The sequence below is a fragment of the Pezoporus wallicus genome, unplaced genomic scaffold (assembly GCF_028554395.1).
Source record: "Pezoporus wallicus isolate ANWC-B61680 ecotype Strahan unplaced genomic scaffold, APGP_CSIRO_Pwel_v1 contig_7842, whole genome shotgun sequence".
Lineage (NCBI taxonomy): Eukaryota > Metazoa > Chordata > Aves > Psittaciformes > Psittacidae > Pezoporus > Pezoporus wallicus.
Window position 1 is genome coordinate 22,503 of NW_026638766.1, and position 20,549 is coordinate 43,051.

At 42.7% G+C, this 20,549-nt stretch overlaps 2 protein-coding genes across 2 annotated transcripts in view; both read right to left on the minus strand.

The window, feature by feature from the left end:
• Positions 1 to 799: 799 nt before the first annotated feature.
• Positions 800 to 3,812, minus strand: EGR1 (early growth response 1). The gene is made up of 2 exons (XM_057412398.1): positions 3,386 to 3,812; positions 800 to 3,079 (listed from the first exon to the last, which is right to left on the minus strand). The coding sequence occupies exons 1-2, from the start codon at positions 3,618 to 3,620 to the stop codon at positions 1,788 to 1,790; spliced, it is 1,527 nt and encodes a 508-aa protein (XP_057268381.1). The 5' UTR covers positions 3,621 to 3,812; the 3' UTR covers positions 800 to 1,787.
• A 2,582-nt stretch (positions 3,813 to 6,394) lies between these two features.
• The window catches only part of REEP2 (receptor accessory protein 2), a 35,292-nt gene continuing 21,137 nt past the window's right edge, over positions 6,395 to 20,549 (minus strand). Inside the window, exon 9 of the mRNA XM_057412411.1 lies at positions 6,395 to 6,468. Within this exon, the coding sequence (XP_057268394.1) occupies positions 6,457 to 6,468 (12 nt within the window). The 3' untranslated portion in view covers positions 6,395 to 6,456. The remainder of the gene's footprint in view (positions 6,469 to 20,549) is intronic.

Sequence of the window (20,549 nt, forward strand, 5' to 3'; positions counted from 1 at the left end):
CTGTGTCTGACAGAGACTGCTTGCTAGTTTCACTGTGCCAGGTGCTCACAAGTATGTATCTGCATCTCAGCTCCTCACAACTCTAAACATCAGTGATTTGTAGAGAGCCCACCTGAAAGGACTGACACCAGAACCCTCCTCTGTACCTGCACTACCAGTTCTCGTGGATGCAAACTCCTCTGAATTCGATCTGCAGAGGGGCACATGCCTCCTGAAGTGTATTTCAAGCCACTACATAAGGAACGGCAGTCCTCTAAATGCTGAAACATCTGTATTCAAGGCAATCAGGCCCACACACTTATATACCCTATGTTGTCTCAAGGAGGAAGTTACGATAGTCCTCAGCTGAGTAGGGCTACTTTCTATCAACCAGCCACTTGGACTGAGCTTATTGTATTTCCAGCCTAGAAACTGCTCTATTATCTTGCCATCCAGTAAGATTTCTGACTACCTATGAACACACAGTTGAGATTCTAATTTTCAAACCTCATTTTCAGCACTGGGAGAATTGTTTTTCTTCCTAAGATTAGCTCACATGCTTCTTGAGAAGCCAGAAAACAGGAATCGTGCCCACTTCAAAAGAGCAGGCAGTGCACCTAATGCAAGGACATCTGTGCTCCATCCATGTCTTTGTAAGCAACAGGACGTAGAGTGATTGGTCTCCCCTCCTTTCTTTATGTAGGTATTTCCCCATGAGACAAGCAGCACTTGTTACTTCTCAGCTACTCAAGGAGTCAGGGCTGCTGCATCACAGTCCTCCTATGTAGCAACTTAAAAGAAAATGTGTAAGTCCACACAATTTTATATTTTATTTTATTTTTATTTTTTCTGAAGGGTATTGTACACCAAATATCCCATTGGCAAGAAAGCGCATTCAATGTGTTTAGAAGCCAAACAATCACTTTCATTTTAACAAACACAATTACAAAGTAAAAATAAACCACAAAATAATGAACTGCATGTTCATAACATACAAAAAATGCTGCCTACTCAGTAGGTAACTACAACATTCCAACTCCTGAATATATATATATATATAAATTTACATTTTTTGTAGCAAAAATAGACTTTGAGAGGTGTGGGGTGGTTTTTTTTGCTTACATTCTGACCCCAGGGCTTTCTGGTGCTCCCCTCCCCACCCATTCCCTGCTCTTACATTCTTTGAGTAACATACCTTTCACTTTAAGGCAAGATGCAAAGCATCCATTCACACAAATGCATGATGTCAGCAAGGCTTCACAAAAAGGCACCAAGACATGTAATTTTAAAACCAAAACTACTGCAACATGTGAGTGTCTCATTGGGAGATATTTACATAGCATCACTCTAACATGCTCAAATACAGTAAGTGCTGTTCCCAAAGAAGTTTGAAACTTGTTACAGCATTGCCACTGAAATAGAATTAACATTTACAAAATATGGCCCTGTGAACTCCAAATAATATATTATGGATAAGCAGATTTTTCACATCAATAGTACCTAAAGGAAAGCAAACCAGGGCACATGTACAATTTACAACAGCTACATACTTAATTGAGTCCTTTCTTCCTAATAAAAGACTATTGTTTACAGGGAAAATGATACTGAACTTATATCCACAGTCCATGCAAATTAAGTCATTCAACAGAGGTGGAAAACTTAAAACGGCAGTTGTTTCAGGCAGCTGAAATTTAAAAAAAAAAAAAATTAAATAGCCTTGCAATGTGTGGTGTTGAGGGAGTAGTTGGAGACTTCATGTCTGATAATACCAGTGGAAAAGGTGAATTCTCCTGTTCCAGAACGTAATCTCAGCAAATCTCAATTGTCCTTGGAGAAAAGGCTGACGTCATGTCTGAAAGTGCTGAGGTCACCTGTGAACTGAAATTGTTGGTGACCCCTGGAGATGAGAAGGAGGTGGCCACTTGGGTCTGAAAAGCAGCAGTGCCAGAGGGGTAAGTGGTTGCTATAGAAGGTGATGGGAATGTGGTGTGTGCAGGGGATGGATAAGAAGAGGGAGCAGGGGAGGAATACACTGTGCGCACTGGCGATGGGTAAGTGGTGGCGATGGAGGAGGGGTAGGATGTAGTCACAGAAGATGAGTAGGCAGAAACTGGGGAAGCAGTTGAGACTGGAGCTGCCTTTTCTACTTTCTTGTCCTTTTGCCTAAGGTGAATTTTAGTGTGTCTCTTCCTCTCATCACTTCTGGCAAACTTTCTGCCACAAATGTCACAAGCAAATGGCTTCTCTCCTGTGTGTGTGCGGATGTGTGTAGTCAAGTGGTCGCTCCTGCTGAAGTTCCGCATGCAAATGCGGCACTGGAAAGGTTTCTGTCCAGTGTGGATGCGGATGTGCCGCGTTAACTCATCAGACCGTGAGAATCTCCGGTCACAGGATTCCACTGGGCAGGCATAGGGTCGCTCATGAGGAGGGGTCTTGCTGGGACGGTTTGGGTATTTCCTCATCCTGCTGGGTTTGATCAGCTGGGACTGATAGTTAGTGTTGAGGGTCTTCAACTCTTGGGAGCCAGTCTGAGTAGCAAATGCCTTAATAGTGGACAGCGGTGTGAGGGAGGGCTGCTGTGCTCTGGTCTCAAGGGCTGGGAAGGGCTTCTGGTCAGTCGGAACAAGACTAAGCTCACCCTGTTGCTGAGGGAACAGGTAATCCGGGATCATTGGCACCTGAAAGTTGGTTTTAGCAGTCGGATAAGCTGGAGGTGGATACTGGATGGGGGCTCCAGAGGGGTTGGGAAAGGACTGGGTTGATGGTTCAGGGAAAATGTCAGCGCTGGAATTGGGAAAAGTTGGTGCAGCCGAATAAATTGGACTAGTCTCGCTAGCTTGGACAGAACAGCTCAGAGGGGGACTCTGTGAGGAAGATGGTGATGATGAAGAAGGCGTAGAGGTGGGAGGTGCATTAGCCATGCCCACCAGCCCACTGACAAGGCTGAAGAGGGGTTCTGGCCATAAGGTGTTGCTACTGTTGGGGGCTGGCTCTAGGGAGAAGCGCCCCGTGTAGGTTATCGGTGGCAGTCTCGTCGTTTGGTTGGGATAGCTGGTTTCTGGCAGGGTTTTCTCGTTCAGGGAGATCTCGGGAAAAGTGTCTGAAAAGAGAGGCACAGCGATTACTTCCAGCAGCTACTGCCGCTGCTGCCAGTGCTTCGCGAGCCATCCCTACACAGCGCAGCCCCAGATCTTTGCTCCTGGCTCCTTAAAAACTGAGCACAACGTATTGCAGCGCGGCGGCCAGGTCTCCAGCAGCAGGCAGCCACTGACGCACCCCGGAGGATCCCCCCGCGCAGCCGCCAGGAAGGGGGCGCCGATGCAACGCGGAGCCCCCGCGAGCGCCCTGCCCCCGCAGCGGACCGGGACTTCCCGCCCGCCCGCCCGGGCGATGCCAGCGCGCTTACCTGCCGCGAGGTGCTCGAAGTGCTGCTCCCCGGGCTCGCCGGCGGCGCCGAAACCCGCGCTCTCGGGCGCCCCGGGGGGAGCAAGGAACTGCGGACCCCCGCCGCTGAGCAGCATCATCTCCTCCAGCTTGGGATAGTGAGTGTCCATGGAGGGGGGCGAGTGCGGGAAGGCGCCGAAGGGGTCGGAGATCTGCAGTGGGGGCAGGAGCTGCATCTCTGCCTTGGCCGTGGCCATGAGGGCGCCGGGTTCGGACTCTGACGTGTGGTGGCGCTGCCGCCGAGGGCCCGGTGGACGGGCAGGCTGTGGCGAGGCGGCCGTCGCCTGCTGCGTGCCCTGCGCCACGGTAGCCCCGGCGCTGTCAGCTGCAAGTGCTCTGCTCCCCGCCCGCCCGGGGGTCTCCCCAGCTCTGCCCGCTAGAAGCGCTCGGCTCCCGCCCGCCCCGGAGCCGCCCGGAACGCGCGCCCACCCCCGGGCCCCGAGAGCGCGCGGACGCCCCGGCCGAAGTGCGAGCGAGGTTAGTTAGTTAGTTACTGCCTGGGCAAGCGGCACGGGAAGCGCCGGGCAGACCCCAGCGCCGCCACCGCGGTCTCGTGGGCAAGGCTCCTGCTTTCCCCCCCCCCCTCCAACTGCCGTGGCTCGCACTATCGCCTCCCCTGTCTCCAGGAGGCCGCGCGCTCGGCAGCCTCGATGAGGACGAGTTTTCTGGGCGCTGGCAGCGCGCCCAGGCCTGCTTCCGGGAAAGGGGAATCTCTAGGACTCCGGAGGCCTGCCGGGAGCGCCCTGCTCCGCCCGCTCCCGCTGCAAGCGGAGGAACTCTGCCGCAACGCCGGGCCGAAGCAGACCCAGGCTCTGTGCACCTGCCTGACGTGGCGGAGTACGGGGCATCGCTAAAAACAGAACCCGGGCACCGCACGGCCGCAGCCGCCATTGATTTCAGAAGGTGACCGCGCTCTGGGCTCTGCTCTCTAGCCCTTGGGGTTGTCCCTTTACGCAGCTGCAGCTTCTGCCTGTCCTCCCCGCAGACACGGGCTTTTCACGGCACCGGTGGCTGTGCCCGCAGTGGCCGGGAGCCCCAGCTCTCTGCCCGAGGCCACACGCACCGTCCCGAGCCACGGAAAAGCGCTCCCGCAGCCAGGCGGGATCCCCCCCGCTATAAATACGCGCTGAACACGGCCACCGCCCCGCCCCGCCCGGGCGGCCCGGCTGCCGGCACGCCGCGGCGCGGGGCTTCCCTGGCGCCGGGCCAGGCGGCACCGGCGACGCAGTGCTGCCGCAGTGCGCATGCGCGGCCGTCGCGGCGAGGGGTTCCCCGCACTGCGCGGGGATCCGTGGGCGGTGCCCTCAGCAAGAGCTGCGGCGTCGCCGCGGGTAGCGCTGTGCGGGCTGCGCTGGGGGCTGCGAGCCCGTTGGCCCGGGCCCGAAGCCCCTGTGTCGCACGGCCCCGGCCGCGGAGCTTGCCGGTGGGCCGGCTCGGTGCTCTGCCGCGGACGTCGCTGCAGCGGTGAACGACGGGCAGTTTTCCTCCGCGTACGGTGCGATCTCCCGGCCAGCCCAGCTCCCAGGCGGCCGCACACGGGAGCAGAGGCACGCAGCGCTGCCCACAGCCCCCAGGCCACGCGGTCGGGTACGCATCTCGGGTGACAGGCAGGCCCCGTTCGCAGCGGGAATCTGGTTATACGAATCGCAGTACCTTTGTGATTTATGTAACTTGAGAGCAGTGGCTGGGCCCCCTCTGCCCACTTTTAGAGCAGATTCAAACCTCTGTCCTACTGTTTTAACCGAGTTGCTGTATTTAGGGTCGTGCCATGTCAGTAACACTGTACAGTGCCTCCCACACGGATGCATTTCCACCCTAAAATCGAGTATAGGTCGTAGCCATACAACACCTGCAGGAAAAACATAGAAAGCTCCCACTTACCTGAAACCTGTATATTAGCTGCCATTAAGTAATACATCTGTTCTTTGGTATTTATGAAGGGAAATCATACTGGTTTACAAATGTAAACTAGGCCAAGGCTCTGTTTTGAAAATCTGATTTGGTGCTTTCCCTTTTTTTTTGGTAAATTCAAATATCTTCTTCAGGGTTTGAGAAGTTCCATACATGATGATTGCATTTTGATTTCCACTAGCCTGTCACAGTTTGGAGCCCTGTTAGAAAGGGCAGAGTAGCAGAAGTTGTCTTTTTCTACAAAAGCCAGTTTGCTTTGGCTCTTCAGCATCTTACTGACATTGCAGAAGCCATTGTATCCTCCTTTCTTTTTTTCCCTCCTATTTTTTCCCGTCAAGATCTGAAAGAACTTTATTTCAGTTAATGCCTGATTCCCAGAAATGTCACTCACGCACCCCGCATAGGTTAGGCCTGATATTCTAGACTTGCTTGCAACATGTCCCCTCCACTGTTAAGCCAGGACATGTTCCTGGATTCAGTGAAGTACCGGAGGGCCAGTGGATGACTTACAACCCATACACTGAGCTAGAAAGTTGCTGTTGTCATTCATGCAGTGAGAGACCTCTATCTACTAGTTTCCCAAACTCAGGTTCTGTGGTGTTTTTGTTTGTTTTTAGGTTTTGTTGTTGGTTGGTTATTTCTGAATACAACATTAAGTCTGTAGGAACTACATGAAAAAGTTAGAGTTTTACAACTGAAAATCAAGATGTGTTTAGTTCAGCCAGCCAGCCTTTTGTTTGCTTTAGGGATGGTGTGGTCAGACTGGAAGTTGTGAAAGAAAGCTTTTGTAGTTAGTGAAGCCTCTAGCTATTAGAGTAATATGTTTTGTTTTCTAGGAAGCATATTTGAATGTCCAAAGAATCTGCTGAAATAGATTGGTATTAAAAAAATAAAAATCTTTCCAAAATGGCAGAATTTAAATACATTTTTAACACTTCACTTAGTGCTTCTAGTGAAAGTATGGGAATGTAAGAATTTACCACTGGCCCAGTCACAATTTTATTTGCGTTTAGTAAGTTTGGTTGTGATTACCTAACAGATAAACACTTGTGAAAGTCCATCACCATCAAATGTACTCGTTGGCTCCCAACACATTTTAGTGAGAGGAATGCTATTCCAAGGTCACAAATAATGCTGTGGGGTGAGGGAAAGATAGGAGAGAATGGGATATTAAGCTCCATGAATAAACCATCCATCTCAAGCCACTGGAAAAACGCCAGTCTCAGCTTCAAGTCTGCAGAGCAGTGAAAAAAATAAATCTACAATACTGTTTTTTTTTTTTTATTTGCTATTGCAATAGTAGTGTTATTTTCTGTTTTCTGGTTCATAGATAATCTTTTTCAGCAGCATTTCTTTTCTGCGCATAAGACATTTTTAATAATATAGCTACATGAATATGGCTGTGGCAGTGACATCAGCCAATTTGACAGATTAAAATTCCCCAGTTAATAACATTTATTGAAAGACTCATTGTTTTCCTACGTGTTCACTTTTTCTCTATTTTGCTCTAGAATGCATCATAACAGCAAATATGTTAGCCAGCTGTTTTAAGATTCTTGCATGCAAGTTATCTGTGACAGTTTGCTTAAAAATACCTAGTCATAATAGACGTTTTCTATCATCTTTCCTACCTTCTAATAGTCCAGAAAGCACTACATCGTTCTTTGAGGAACAACTTCAACCTGCTTCTTTGCAAATTCACAGCAAACATATTTGTTTGGCTTTTATGCCTTTTCTGCATTGTCTCAGTAATGTACAAGCTTCAGCTAATGAGGGAGCCATACCATGATTAGGATGTCTTCTGCACTGGTGTATTTAAATGTATCTTCCTAAGTCACTTTCCAGCCACAGAGTTCATTCAGCTCACTGAAACTTTTTTCTTCTAACAGAAATGCGTTGGTAGGCTTTTATTTATTATACTACTTTTCTCTATGTCCTGGGTTGAGCAGTAGCAGTCATTTTTCTCCTTCTTACTAGCTGGTGCAGTGCTGTGGTTTTGACTTTCAGCCTGGGAACAGTGCTGATAACACCGATGTTTTCAGTTGCTGCTCAGTGATGTTTACTCTGACCAAGGACTTTGTGAGCCTCATGCTCTGCCAGGGAGGAGGGGAAGCTGGGAGAAAGCAGAGACAGGACACCTGACCCAAACTGACCAAAGAGGTATTCCATACCACAGCACATCATGCCCGGTATATAAAGCAAACCACTACCTGTACACATCAGACTTCCTATCTTCCCACATTACCCACAAAGTATATCTGGGTCCCTGAGCAAAAGCAATCCTATGAGTGGGTGCCTTTACCTGAAGCAGAAATAACCCAGACTGTCTTCCCCAGCAAATTCTTTATGTGCACCACAGGAACTTTATCCCCTTCTACAGTATGGTTTATATGCTGGCCATGACGTGCTGTGGTATGGAATACCACATTCCTCTAATGTCCATTTGCTTCCTTTCCTTTAAAAATAGAGGGTGGGGGAGAGGGAAGACCCCTCCTTAGGAAGCAAGCTGTAGTGAAACTAAGCTTGCATTTCCTGTATCAGTGCTGCTTCTGATTCAGTATCCATGGAAACTTGATTTTCCATCCTGCTGCAGGAATTGACTGAAGATTCCAACCCACTTGGCACAGGGAATCACTATGATATTAATTCATGTCAGGCTATAAGGCTCCCTTTATTATCTCAGATACTCTTTGCATTAATCAGAACAAAAGGTTGAATTAGCTTTCATCAACTTAACAAAGAAAAGGCCATCTAAATCTTTACCTCCTCAAAACTGTACAGCACATAGAGACTACATCTTGGAAAACACTGATTTCAAATGGATCTTGGCCAAAATGTCAACAGGAGATGGTGCACAGCTGGGAGCGCTGTATGCAAATCTCCTTTTCCATGTCTTACACTCAGCTTTTTCACCTATGCTGCCAGCTGGATTATCCTGGGACAAAAATTCAGTTCATCCTTCAGTATCAGAACATACCTTTCTCTTCCACAGTTCATTCTGTCCTAGTATATAATGTGCAAAGCTCAAAGAGAATAAGCCAAAAGGGACTTTTGCTAGGGAATATTGTTTTGAGATTTCTCTTTGAAAGCTTTTCATTAATTATAAACATAAGCATGTCAAGTTCCCAGGGGGTCTGCTCTTGGATCACCCACCTCTGGATATCTACTTTTTTAATTGCTTTCCTCTTGCTTTTATTTCCTGCTTAATTCCCTAGTTGCTGACCCCATTCCTTTTATTTCTCTCTGATCTCCAAATCATCTCAAATACACTGTGTCTTTCCTGCTTGGACATGTAATTTTATTTTTTTTATCTTTTTATCTTTCTGATAGTTTGTATTTAGCAGCTGGTCCTTTTGTAACCATGACAACTACCTGATGATGTCAGCAAAGGATCTCACTACTGTCTGAGGAGCTGGATCTTATTAAATGCCAGGGATGCTGCTTGAGCTGATGTTCTGTGTTCTGTACCCAGGGGAATTTTGTCTGGAGTCTTCTATATTTTTCTGTATGCCAGGAAGGGCCAATTCCTTACGTTAGCTGGTATCCTTCAGATGATTTCCCTTCTCCACCTCTAGTTTGCATTACTGAGATACAATCCCTCCCACAGATGTGGGCTGTTGAGGGAGCAGTATAGCAGGAAAGATGGCAGGGATATTATGATAGAATAATCATACAGTCCTTGGGTTTGAGCCAAGAAATGATGCTGTGTTGCTCTGTTACATCTCAAACATGGACAGTTTATGAGAAGAAACTGCCTGGTTGCAAACTGTAATCTCAGGTGCTGCAAAAGCTGCTTATACTCAATGCAACAGTTTTGGATTCCTGGGCAAAGCTAAGTAGCACTGCTTTCTCTGACTGGTAAATGCAGGTAGGGGAAAAGTGAAAGTAATGTTTTGAACTGACTTCGTGGCAACTCAAGACACGTTAGACAAATAGTTAGGAGGGTGAAGAAATGCCACAGACTAGTGAAAGACTGTACTGGTGTACAAGGACACCAGTATTCTTGGGGGAAATAATTCTCCCGTCTAGCTGGATTTACAAGTTATGTGTTGTGTTTTATTGCTAACTCACCACCATGTCTGAGAACCCCATCTGTGATTAAGCACTCCTCAGTCTCAGGCCCAACATCAGGCTCCTTAGGCATCTAGAGATCCAAATGCTGTCAGAGATAAGAGTCAGCCAAATGTAGACTTCCAGGAAGAAGAGAAAGTAGGCAAGCACCTACTTCCCACCCATAGCAGAGCTAGACCTTCTCTCTGTGTTCCTCTTCTTCCACTGTAAAAACACCAACCCACACATTCCTTCCCCTTTCTCCTCACATCAATAAAAATCATCAGGTGCTGTGAATCTAAAATCCTGGAATAACACCTCCATGAAAATACCCGCTTTATGTTCAGCTTCAGTAAGAATATTTTTTTTTTTAACTCTAAGAAAGTGCTTAGAGTTAAATAACAATAAAAATAACAAAATAAAAATAACAAAAATAATACATATTCATTATACAACCTCTTCTATCTTTCTTTACTCACTTCAGGCCACTTAGACTTCAAAAGGAGCCTTAAAAAAAGGGTGAGGCTAGCAAAGATAATTTGATGTGAGTTTAGAATGAAAGGATGTGCACAATGAAGCAATGAGGCAGCAAGTCTAGAACAAATAAGCAAAAGTACTTTTCGGTAGTAATGCACAATGGAGCTTAATGCTGGATGATGCTGTAGAGGCCATAAAGATGAACAATTACAAAATGGACTAACTAATGAAGGATCTATTGGTGGCTACTAAATATAATGTGAAAAAGCGGCCTCTGGCTTAGGAATTACTTGATAATATATTGGACAGTGCGGACAAGAGAAAAAAAAAAAAAATCACTCTGTGCTTGCTTTGTTGTGTATTATCAGCATCCACTATTGGAAGCCCTCAGCCAAGAATTAGATGGGTTAAGGAGACCTGATCTGTCATTTTTTCCAAAGGCAAAGCTCAATAAAGTACAAAAAAGTTCTCAAAAAGTTCAAGTCTTGTTTCTAGAAAAAGAACAATTAAATGCAACACAACTATATATATGTATTAAAAAGGGGGTAAATATATAATATCTCAGAATGTATGAGTAAGAACACCTTAAAACAAAAGGGAGTATTTCTGCACAGTACCTAACACATGTAACTGTCATGAAATACCAGAGACAGACATTCAGCAGATGCAGAAAACATTGAGTACTACATGTGGTTAGCAACATGTTTCAACCTGGATTTATTCTGAAGAGAGATTCTTCCCTCTCCAACCATCACTGTTTCTTCGTAACAATCCAAATAAATCTTGAAAACTAGTGAATAGAAACACCATTAACTAGGTAAAGACAGTTAACACTTTTTGCAGTCATCTACCGCTGACTCCCTCAGTACCATCAGAGAGATAAACCTAGGTTGACTGGACCACGTATCTGAGGTGCTTCAGCAGTTGTGTCCTGAGCTTTTTTGGGAAGGGTTTAAAGTTTGCCACAGGAACAACAGGAAATGGAAACTGTGTATTTCAGACCAAAGGGTAATTTAATCAATCACTTTTATATACGGGCCTTCGGAAGAAACAAAAAAACCATCCTGTTCCATTATGACAGAAATTTCAAGCCAATATCTTAATATCTGACATGCTAACAAGAAACTCTTATTCCAACTACACTACACGTAGCATTCTGTTTGGCTTGCTGTTCACAAGCAGTTCCGGTACTTGTACATAAGTTAGGTATTGCCAAACCCCCTCGTTTCTACATTCGTTTTTCTTTGCTTTAAGAAAACAAAATGTAGTGCTTCTCAAAAAAGTATGCACTAGTTCAAATGCTATTCAGGTGCTCTGTTCACCTGTATTTAGTAGGTCAGATAATGTTATCAGTGACATTCCTTCTGGCCTTCACATCTTTTATAAACAATCTTCATGCTTCAACTTGCCTCTTCCTGTTTCATCTCCTTCAAAGCTTTCATTTTTGCTTCTCTACAGACTTTTATCAAAAATCTCTACAAACTTTTATTGCTACCCAGAAACAGTGGTCAATAATTTTCTTCTGCTTAGAAATGTTTTGGTGTAATGGAGCAATTCTACCAAAGCTATTCAAGATTTTCTCTGTATCACTGCAGACAGATTGCCATCCCAACCCCAAAGCATCCCTCCAGCCTGTTTCTCTCTGCATTTGCAGTGTTGTAAGTGAAGGTGGCATTTGCTACACCACAGGGAGCAACATCTGAAAAGGAACAGGACAATCAATGATTCCTCAGCCACTCAGCTAGCAGCTAAAATCTAACTCTCAATGCTATTCTCTTTTTCTTTTTCCCCTCACTTTAACCAATTAGATGTTATTTTGGCAAGTGTTTCTTAGTCTCATGTTCATCCTCCTTTCCTGAAGAATCAAACGTATCTTTTCAGTATTTTGTATGGTTTAAAAAAGAATGTTTGGGACCTACTGTGAAGAAAGAACCTAAGATTCAGAATCTCCCCAAAGCAGCAAGAGTGCTACTAATTTGCTTGTAATGTTTTCCCTAATACACAACTCCACGTGAGAAGAATGTGAGAAAAATGACATTTTTCCAGTCTGTGAAGCACAGTATCTTTGCTTCTGCTTTTGTGGCTTTCCTGAAGGGTAACTCAATCAGTTTAATGCACTGGAGATGGGGAAGGATGGAAGAACTTTTGCATATGGAATTATTTCTCAGGAATAGAAACTTCTGCTATTGCAGGGAATAGTGCAGCCCTTTAAAAAAAAAAAAAAGTCCAGAACAGGATAGCTCAGGTTTCTTGTAGCAGTTTTGTTAGGGATAATATCAGTAATCCAATTAAGCTTGTCAGATTTGGAGTAGGCCCTCAAATTTCCTTCATAAATAAGGCTAGGATATGATGTATTTCACAATACATGTACTAGTATTTTCCTTCTTTCATTAGATTGAAAAGTTTACCCCAATACAACCCTTCACAGAATGAACTATAATCGTATATAAAATAAATACTACTACTACTAAATCAGCAGGTTCTATGTCAGCTTTCTTGGTGAGAAAAATATTTAACCTACAGGGTTTACAGGATACAGAAGTGCACTGAAACTCAGCAACTAAAACTGTGGAAATGCAGCACATTTCTCCTCCCCTATTACAGGGAAGCAGTCAGGCCCTGCCTCGCCCTTTCAATTCTTTCTATACTGCTGTTATTTTTAGTCTGACAAAGTTTTGCTAGTCAAGATTCGGCTCATCTATATACAAGAGAAGAATGGAGTACAAGAATAAAATTAACAAAAATAATGCCACAAATTCATGGGCAACAGAAACATTTTCGTGTCCTCCAGGAAGACTGAAAGATACCTTTTGCAATGGTTTCATGTATTTATAGACGTTCATACATTTAATCATATGTGCCATTTAACGAACATTTATTTTCCAGTTTTTCTTGCACATTTTTAAAGCATACCTGTCTTTGCATAGTTGTACTTGGCAGTGTAAACATTTGGACAATTAGCTCTGGTGCACTTCTCACATCCAACAAACCGGGCAACTGCTTTCAAGAACAACTGCTTTAAGTTAGATTTGAACCTGCAGCAGTCTTAAATGCTACCACTCATTTTTCAGATGCAATCAGTACTTGTGATTCCAGTATATCCTAACTCTCCAAATATTTTGCTTTATAAAAAATTAACTTATTAAGTATTCTCAAAAGCTGTTTATTGCTAATCAGATGTGCTTCACTTTACATTCAGTATGGTTGAATGAAATTAATTCAAAAGGGATTAACATACAAGCTTTCAGGTAAGCTTTCTTGTCTCTTCAGATAGCAACACGTTACTCTTGGATAGCACATGACTTAAATTAATCTGTTAACTGCTTTGAGTAACCTTCAGAGAAGAACAGAGGCAACATCTGTCTCCAATACAAAATGATGTGGCTGTAACTGCCTACTGCTAAGTTCTAAAATATATGTTACAGATATTTTAGCTAGCTAATCTCCTGCCCTGCCTCTCAGCAGGTTATTGCTCCTGAATGTGTACTATTTGCCTTTCACTTCTCAAGGCTGATCAGTGTCAAAATTCCAAAATAAAGCACAAGTTCTGCTTCAAATAAAATTTGAAGGGAAAAATGACTTTAGAATAGTAAAAGATAAACCAATGCTTAAATATACAGCAAGTTAAAAATCACCATCCCCTGACAGGAAAAGTCTTACAATTGTTAGAATAGTGGTAGACTTTACAGGTTTTACTAAGTTTAGCTTGTAAAACCTGAGGAAAGAAGTGCAACTGTAATAAAACTAAAACACACTACAAATATGTAGTTTGTTTGTCTCCACCTCATGACTAAAGTAGCTCAAGTGTGGACTGTATGCTTACCTTGGATCTTGGGTTTGCTTAAACTGTTCTATTACTAAATGCTAAGTTTTTATTGCAAGCTGAGCGAGACTTCTAAAATCAACCTGACTGAAAGCTCATTGTCGCTTCCTCATCAATATGCAGAAGGACTATGTGACATTTCTATGGAACGTCTCTGTACTCTTGGGACTGATGATTCAGTGCAGAGCCGCTTGGAAATTCTACGAAACTTTAGCCCTCCTCATTTCCAAATGGCTTCCTTTTATGAGCCTGTCAAACTCAACTAAAAATGTTTGCTTTGTGCACAGTAAGAAAGGGAAGAATAGAAATTTCACAGCACAATGGATTAGGCAGCTCACTAGAAAGAGAAAGCTGCATTTTCACGAGCAGCATGAAATATATCTCCTAGGTTTAATTCCTTTTTTTCTGCAGTTAGGAAAAAAATACTGCCAAATTTTAAGGTGCATAGTGAGCAACACTCAAGCTGAAAGAGCACACACTTAAGATCTCTGTAATGTTAATCTGATGAAATTTTTTTCCTTGCTTGTCACAGTTTCATGAAAGAGATCAAGGAAGGAGCCATGTTTAGAACAGGGCTAGCAACTGGCAAAACAAACGTGATCAAACTGGAAGTGTCAAAACAAGTATAAAACCACAGACTAATTTTGGTTTTCACACCACTGCAGAGTTTAGAGACTAGCCTCACCTCAAATTACACAGTATTTGATGGAAAAGACCCATCTCAAGAAAACTAATACCTCGTCATACCTTTCAAAATCCAGCAACTGTCCCCACAAGCCTACAGACAGGAAGGTACCAATCTGTGTCCTGTAAGTGATTCCGCTACAAACTGTCCTTGGATTCACAGTAAAATACAACAGGAACAAAGACAAATGAAATCATGGGATCCCCTGGTAAGTAGCAGTCAAAGACCTCACAAACATTCTTCCCACATCGGCTATTTCTTTGGAAATATATTTTAAACACATAATGAAACTATCTGGAGTGGGAAAGTCAAAGCTCTCTGGATTCAGTAAGGCCAGTAAGAACAAATTTGCAGAATTTACTGTGTGAGAGGCCAGCAGCACATTCAAAGACGCCAAGGAAGACATAGTATCGCCTTTTTAGTCACAAAGTAAGCACCCACTACATGAAAAAAAAAACCCTATTTCTGGGAATGCTGGGATTAGGTTCATTGTATGTATATTATATATGACTGGAAATTAGATCCCTTAAGCTTCCTCACAGGCAATTTCAGAAGGAAAGGAAGAGAGCAATTTTATTAAGAACTTTTACCAGACCTTTTACTACATTTAATTATATATCCAGATTTTTAATTTTCCAAGGAAACAATTATTTTGAGAAAGACCTACAAAGATAACAGAAGTAGTGTCGAAAAGGAACTGAGTAGAATACTTTAAAACTTGATACAGAATCATTAGTGAATCATATATTAAATCCACTAATGATGCAGGTTAAGATGCATTGTAAAAGCTATTGAACATAGATATGAAAACCAAAGATACCTACAATATTAACAGTTAAATTCCTTTCGATTTCAGGGGTACAGGCTATCAGAGGGTTAAAAGGAAAGTCACAACAAAAAAGTGAATTAAAAAAAAAAAAGAAAAAAGCGCAACCTCAAAGGACTATGTAAATATCTACCAAGAAATGTCTTTAATCACCTTCAAAGAACTCTAGAAAACAAGATGTACTGAGAAGAAATCATTGGATCAATATTCGATACATATTATGGCAGCAAGAAATAATCACTGCATTTGATTTATATTTGCATAATCTCACATGTGGGGAGTCAGTCATTCTGCTTTCAAGGAGTCTACATTCATTACTGAACACTTCTGCAAAAAAAAAAAAAGGGTTCAGGCAAAAGTCACTAAATTCAAACCAGTGTATTTTATAAGAGAACCATTAAAGCTTTATGTATGCAAAATGTTAGTAAAATACCATCTTGTATGCCCACAAATCCATCTGCGACGCATGGGTGAGATGCATGCACAATAGGAATGACAGTGTCAAGTTAGAATTAAATGAATAATCTAAACTAAACAATGTACTCAAATTACTTCTTCCTCCTTCTGTAGTGAGTAGTCTTAAACAAGCCAGATTTTTTCAGGTTTCATAGTTCTAATTAACATCTTCCTTATAGCCACTTCTTCAGGATGGGTGTTTTCTTCTACCACAGATGAGTACATCTGTGTATGGTGACTTCATTCAACCAATGTATGTTCTCCTTGGCCACTTGTTTTGTTGTACCTGCAAGCTTATTGATAAGGTCTTCTTTCCCCGCTTCTTGCTTTTGCTTTCTTGTTGCATGGAAATCTACCATAAATCCTGGCACATGAGTTAGCTCACTCTGGAAAGAATCCAAACGTCTTTGGTGGGACTGTTTCTCCTATTTCACTGCTAGAACATATTATTACTGAATTCTGTAAAAATCAATTAAGGCTATGACTGCTGGTTTTTATTTTTTTTTTTTCTGCAAGATGAGCATGGTAGCATTTGCAGTGTCTTTTACTATGATGGTGGCAGAAGCTCCATAGCAACAGCATGTTTGCATTCCTACCAGAACCACATTGCTCCTGTACTGTCTATCAGGAAAAGAATTCTAATACATAGAATCACAGTTATTTAATTTGTGTGCCACAGAATTTACACTGCTTAATAAGAGAATGAAGTTTTAACTAAAAAGCTCCATCTACCTGCCCATAATTACCAGAGGTTTTACTGTTCCAGCTTTCTTGGAAGTTTAGAGTGATATTTTTTTGGTGCTAAGGAACTGGAAATTTTGGTTTCCTTCACCAGTAATTTGCTATTATACAAACGCATGTAAGAGCCGTCTGGAGGGTTTAAACATATATTCTTAAATAATCCTTAACGTCTCTTGTAGACTCTCCAATCCTTTTCTTTACATGTACCCACTCAAAATGGTTTTTGCCCACTTAAAACTGGCCAAGAAAACCTTTTCATAAATTACACACAAGCAAACCAAAACAGATTAGATAACAAGCAGCCAAATGGCTGGGCACAGTTATATGAAATGTAACAATACACATTTTTAAGGCTAAAATCAGAACATCATGGATATACCGTCTACTGGCTATAAGCGGTAGTATCAGGGGTACAGCGAAGAAGCTCTAAAATGAAATGTAGTTTTTTACTGATTGCTGCCTGTAGCATAGCCCATTAGAAGGAACATAAGACCTGGCTTCACATGTCAAATCCAAGGCAGAAGAACAAATGCAGCATATTCAAGACAATTAATTGCTCTGTATCCTTGTTTCCATTTTGATCCTTGTCTTATGTAGCCGAACGACAAATACTATTTAGAAACAATTCTAATGGTTTCCGTATGCTAGAAAGAACACAAATCAGCCCCCCACAAATGGTATAAAAAAGCATGCCAGGTCAGGACAGGTAATTGTACTCTTACTCCATGGGCAGTTAGGCTGATGAAAGTGCACATACCTCCTACTGAATGTGCAGAATGGTTCCAAACCCTCATGGTTATCCACATTATTAAATAATGACAGCTCTAGTAAGTAAACATCATAAACCAGGACAAATGCTCTTGACCAGATAAATCACCTCGGGGATCCAAAAGGATTCTCTCTTGTCACTGTTCTGGCAGACTAAACTGCTTGCCAATCATCTCTGATTACAACTCACAGATTTAGTGGTACTTTACACTTGAGCCTGCTAGCCCAGGAGAAGAGGCTGAAATTCCAGAGTTGTCAGTGTTCTAACAAACAGGCAAACTCAAAGTCCAAACCTGTGCAGCTCATTAACTACTCCTGTAATAATTCTGCATAGGTCAAGTGCTGTTGTACCATATTTGAGTGTACAACAAATATAGGATTATACACTTGTCCTCTGGGAAAAGTGGGGATATGAAATATTAGGCTCAGACAGCAAAATAACCACATAGTATTTTTTGCACGTTCCCAGAAATAGAGTCAAATACCTTCTATTTACTACATAAACATTTCAGCTTCTGACTGCTGGGGTTGGGAATCTCAACCCTGAGCTGCTCATATAGAAGCAGCAGCAAATCGGCCTCCTTCCTGAGGACATCCATGGAGATGGAAGGCTGACGAGTTAAGATATTCATAGCATTGGTGGGACAAACTGACAGCAAGGAGGGAGAGGAAGAGAAAGGCTCCACCTACACAAGAGTCCCAAAGGAAAACTACACTTTGCAAGGGGTGGGTAGTGGTGGGAGGAGGGTGGGGACTAGGCTGAGTTTTAAAGTCAAAAAGGATTTCAATTCAACCAAAACCAAAGACTCAGTCTATCAGCGCTGTTGTTAAAATCTAGAGACCACAGTTCATCAGCTCGAGACCTCAGTACTACCCAAACCACCAAGTTTCTACTTGATGCCAGTAGAACCTTGTGAGATTGTTCTCTTATCCCAGTCACTACAACTGCTAGCCCTGACTACCAACTTTAGCAGGGCCTGTGGAGGATCAACTGTTGATGATAACCACAGACAATTCTTCTCACAGCCCATTTTTTTTCCTCGTAATTTCACACACCCCCTGTCTGCTCCCTGCACCACAAGGCTTTCAGTAAGCAAGCTGAGCTCTTGCTACCTGCCCTGCAAACTGCAATTATTTCCTCACCAGTGCAGTATTTCATGCCTGGGTGTAGTAGCTATGTAGTACTGACTAACCATGCATGCTTCTGCACTTCCACCCAGAAATGGATATTCACCACTCTAACTCTGTACATATAAATTCATCCCACCCTCTGTCCTCCCAAGAAGTTGTCTGCAGTTGAAATTTATGCAGGACTCTGAGATGCATACCAGTAATAGTATTTGATTTTACTGTGATCTGTACCTGCAGGAGCAAAAAATCTACTTAACAAATGCAATATGAATTCAAGTCCTCAGTTAACAGCTTCAGGAGTGGATGCAACTTAACTGAGAGGCACCATCTAAGTGAAGAAACAAAGCCAGGACAAACCAGATTCTCCTAACCTGCCTTGATTTTCACACGGCAGAAACAGCAGGACTCTATTAATTTTCATATCTTTATTCAACAATGGAGGGGTAGAATGGCAGAAGACTAAACACGTAAGACAGACATGGAGTTAAACTGTAACAATTTGAGAAGATAAAAAACCAGCAGCCTTTTAATGAAAAATATTTACAGGCATCAATAATAAGAAACTAGGGCAGGGGGTGGGAGGAAATTATGTAAACTTGATAGCAAAGAACAAAAGCCCATACTCATAAACTTGTATGCTTGTTCTAGTGTCACATGGAGATTTCAATTCAAATTATCCAAGACACTTACCTGCCAAAATAAACCAGGACTAAAAAGTTAATAATTAACTTCCAGAACCTCTCTCCCCCACCCACATCAATAACTAAGCTTCTAGCAAAGTAACTTCTATCTAGAAGGTGCCACCTCTGCTTGTGTTCAGTTATGCCTAGAGCACCACTTGCAAGATACCCACATAAAATGGCAGCAATATGTAATATTCAAAATATAGCCCTTGCATGATGCTTTGCCTTGTCAGCTGCTACAGTCTTCATCAAGTTGATACAGCTTAAACAGACACAATATAATAAGCTTTTCCAAACACTCTTTAACCCCAACAGAAGGGCTGTATTTACATGTTTATGACCCTTAATGCGTCAAAGGGGAACTTGGCCAGGAAAGATGCTTCCAGCAGAAATGTCAAAATAACTGAGAAAGGAAATGAAGATTAGCTGCCACCCTGTGGAATGAAAGCACATCCGCATCGATAACACCTTTTCTATCATACTCTGGGAAGAAATGGAAGAAAAACAGCAGGTCCTTTGAAGTAGGAGAAACTAAATGAGAGCAAATGAGCAAGATATTGAAGAGATAGTACAAGATTTTTTTTAATGGTCTTCATAAAAGATAATGTAAAAAGATACCTAGAAAGAGTCTGGGTAACAAAGCTCAATACAAGATTGGGATGACTTAGGGTTTTTTACATTTAAGTTGTCATACTGCAGTAAGTGACCAAACTTCTAATGACTACAAAAAATTAGTGGAAGAAGTTGAACAACTCCTTTTTCCCCTCAAAAAAAACAACCCTAGTAACCCAGTCATTTAACATCACCATGCCTCACAGCATGGGCAAAAAAGTGACAGAGTCAGAAAGAGGCTTTTCCAGTGTGTGTAATTCCAGACTGCCCACTGGTCATCAAACAGATTGAGCAGTATCAGACAAGAGACTGGACTAGCTGAACCAGATAAGTTTGGGCTGGCCTCTTCTGGTTTTCCTTTTCTGAGGTAACAGACTCTGAGCATCACAGTGGCTCCACTATCAGTTACTGTAATCCTGCAGCAAATACAGAATGGTCACAACAGCTGGCTTTTACAAAAATTGGCTTTTAAATGCATTTTAGATTCTATTTAATTCAAGATATTCATTGCCCCAAATTAGCAAGTGATAGGAGCAATGCTGTAATTTCCATTCAGTTGCTAGATTCCCCATTAGGGCCTAGGAAAAGAGAAAGCTTGGAAAATACTGTGATTTGGCTTTGGCTATACTTATATCCAGCACATTTCCTTATAAAACTGACATTAAGTATTGATAGTAGACAGCCTTTACATTAAAGCTCTATGCTGGCAGAGACAGCCATTCACTAATTATGAGACTCAGTCATGAGGGCTCATTCCTACTTCCCTCAGTAACATATCTATCTCTTACAACTCTTTAAATCACTATTAAAAATGCATTCCTATAATGGAATACATGCTGCTGGGATCTCAAATATGTCAGGGCAATCCTCAACTTGTAGATGAAATATAGCACCTGCCTGAAAGCACTGCTATTTAACTGATCGTATGATGAAAAAAACAGAACAGAAACATATCAATTCTTG

Excerpts from the sequence above, each read along its gene's own strand:
- EGR1 (XM_057412398.1), bottom strand. The coding sequence starts at position 3,620 with ATGGCCACGGCCAAGGCAGAGATGCAGCTCCTGCCCCCACTGCAGATC. Across the intron at positions 3,080-3,385 it reads CTTCGAGCACCTCGCGGCAG|ACACTTTTCCCGAGATCTCC; the intron begins GTAAGCGCGCTG and ends CTCTCTTTTCAG.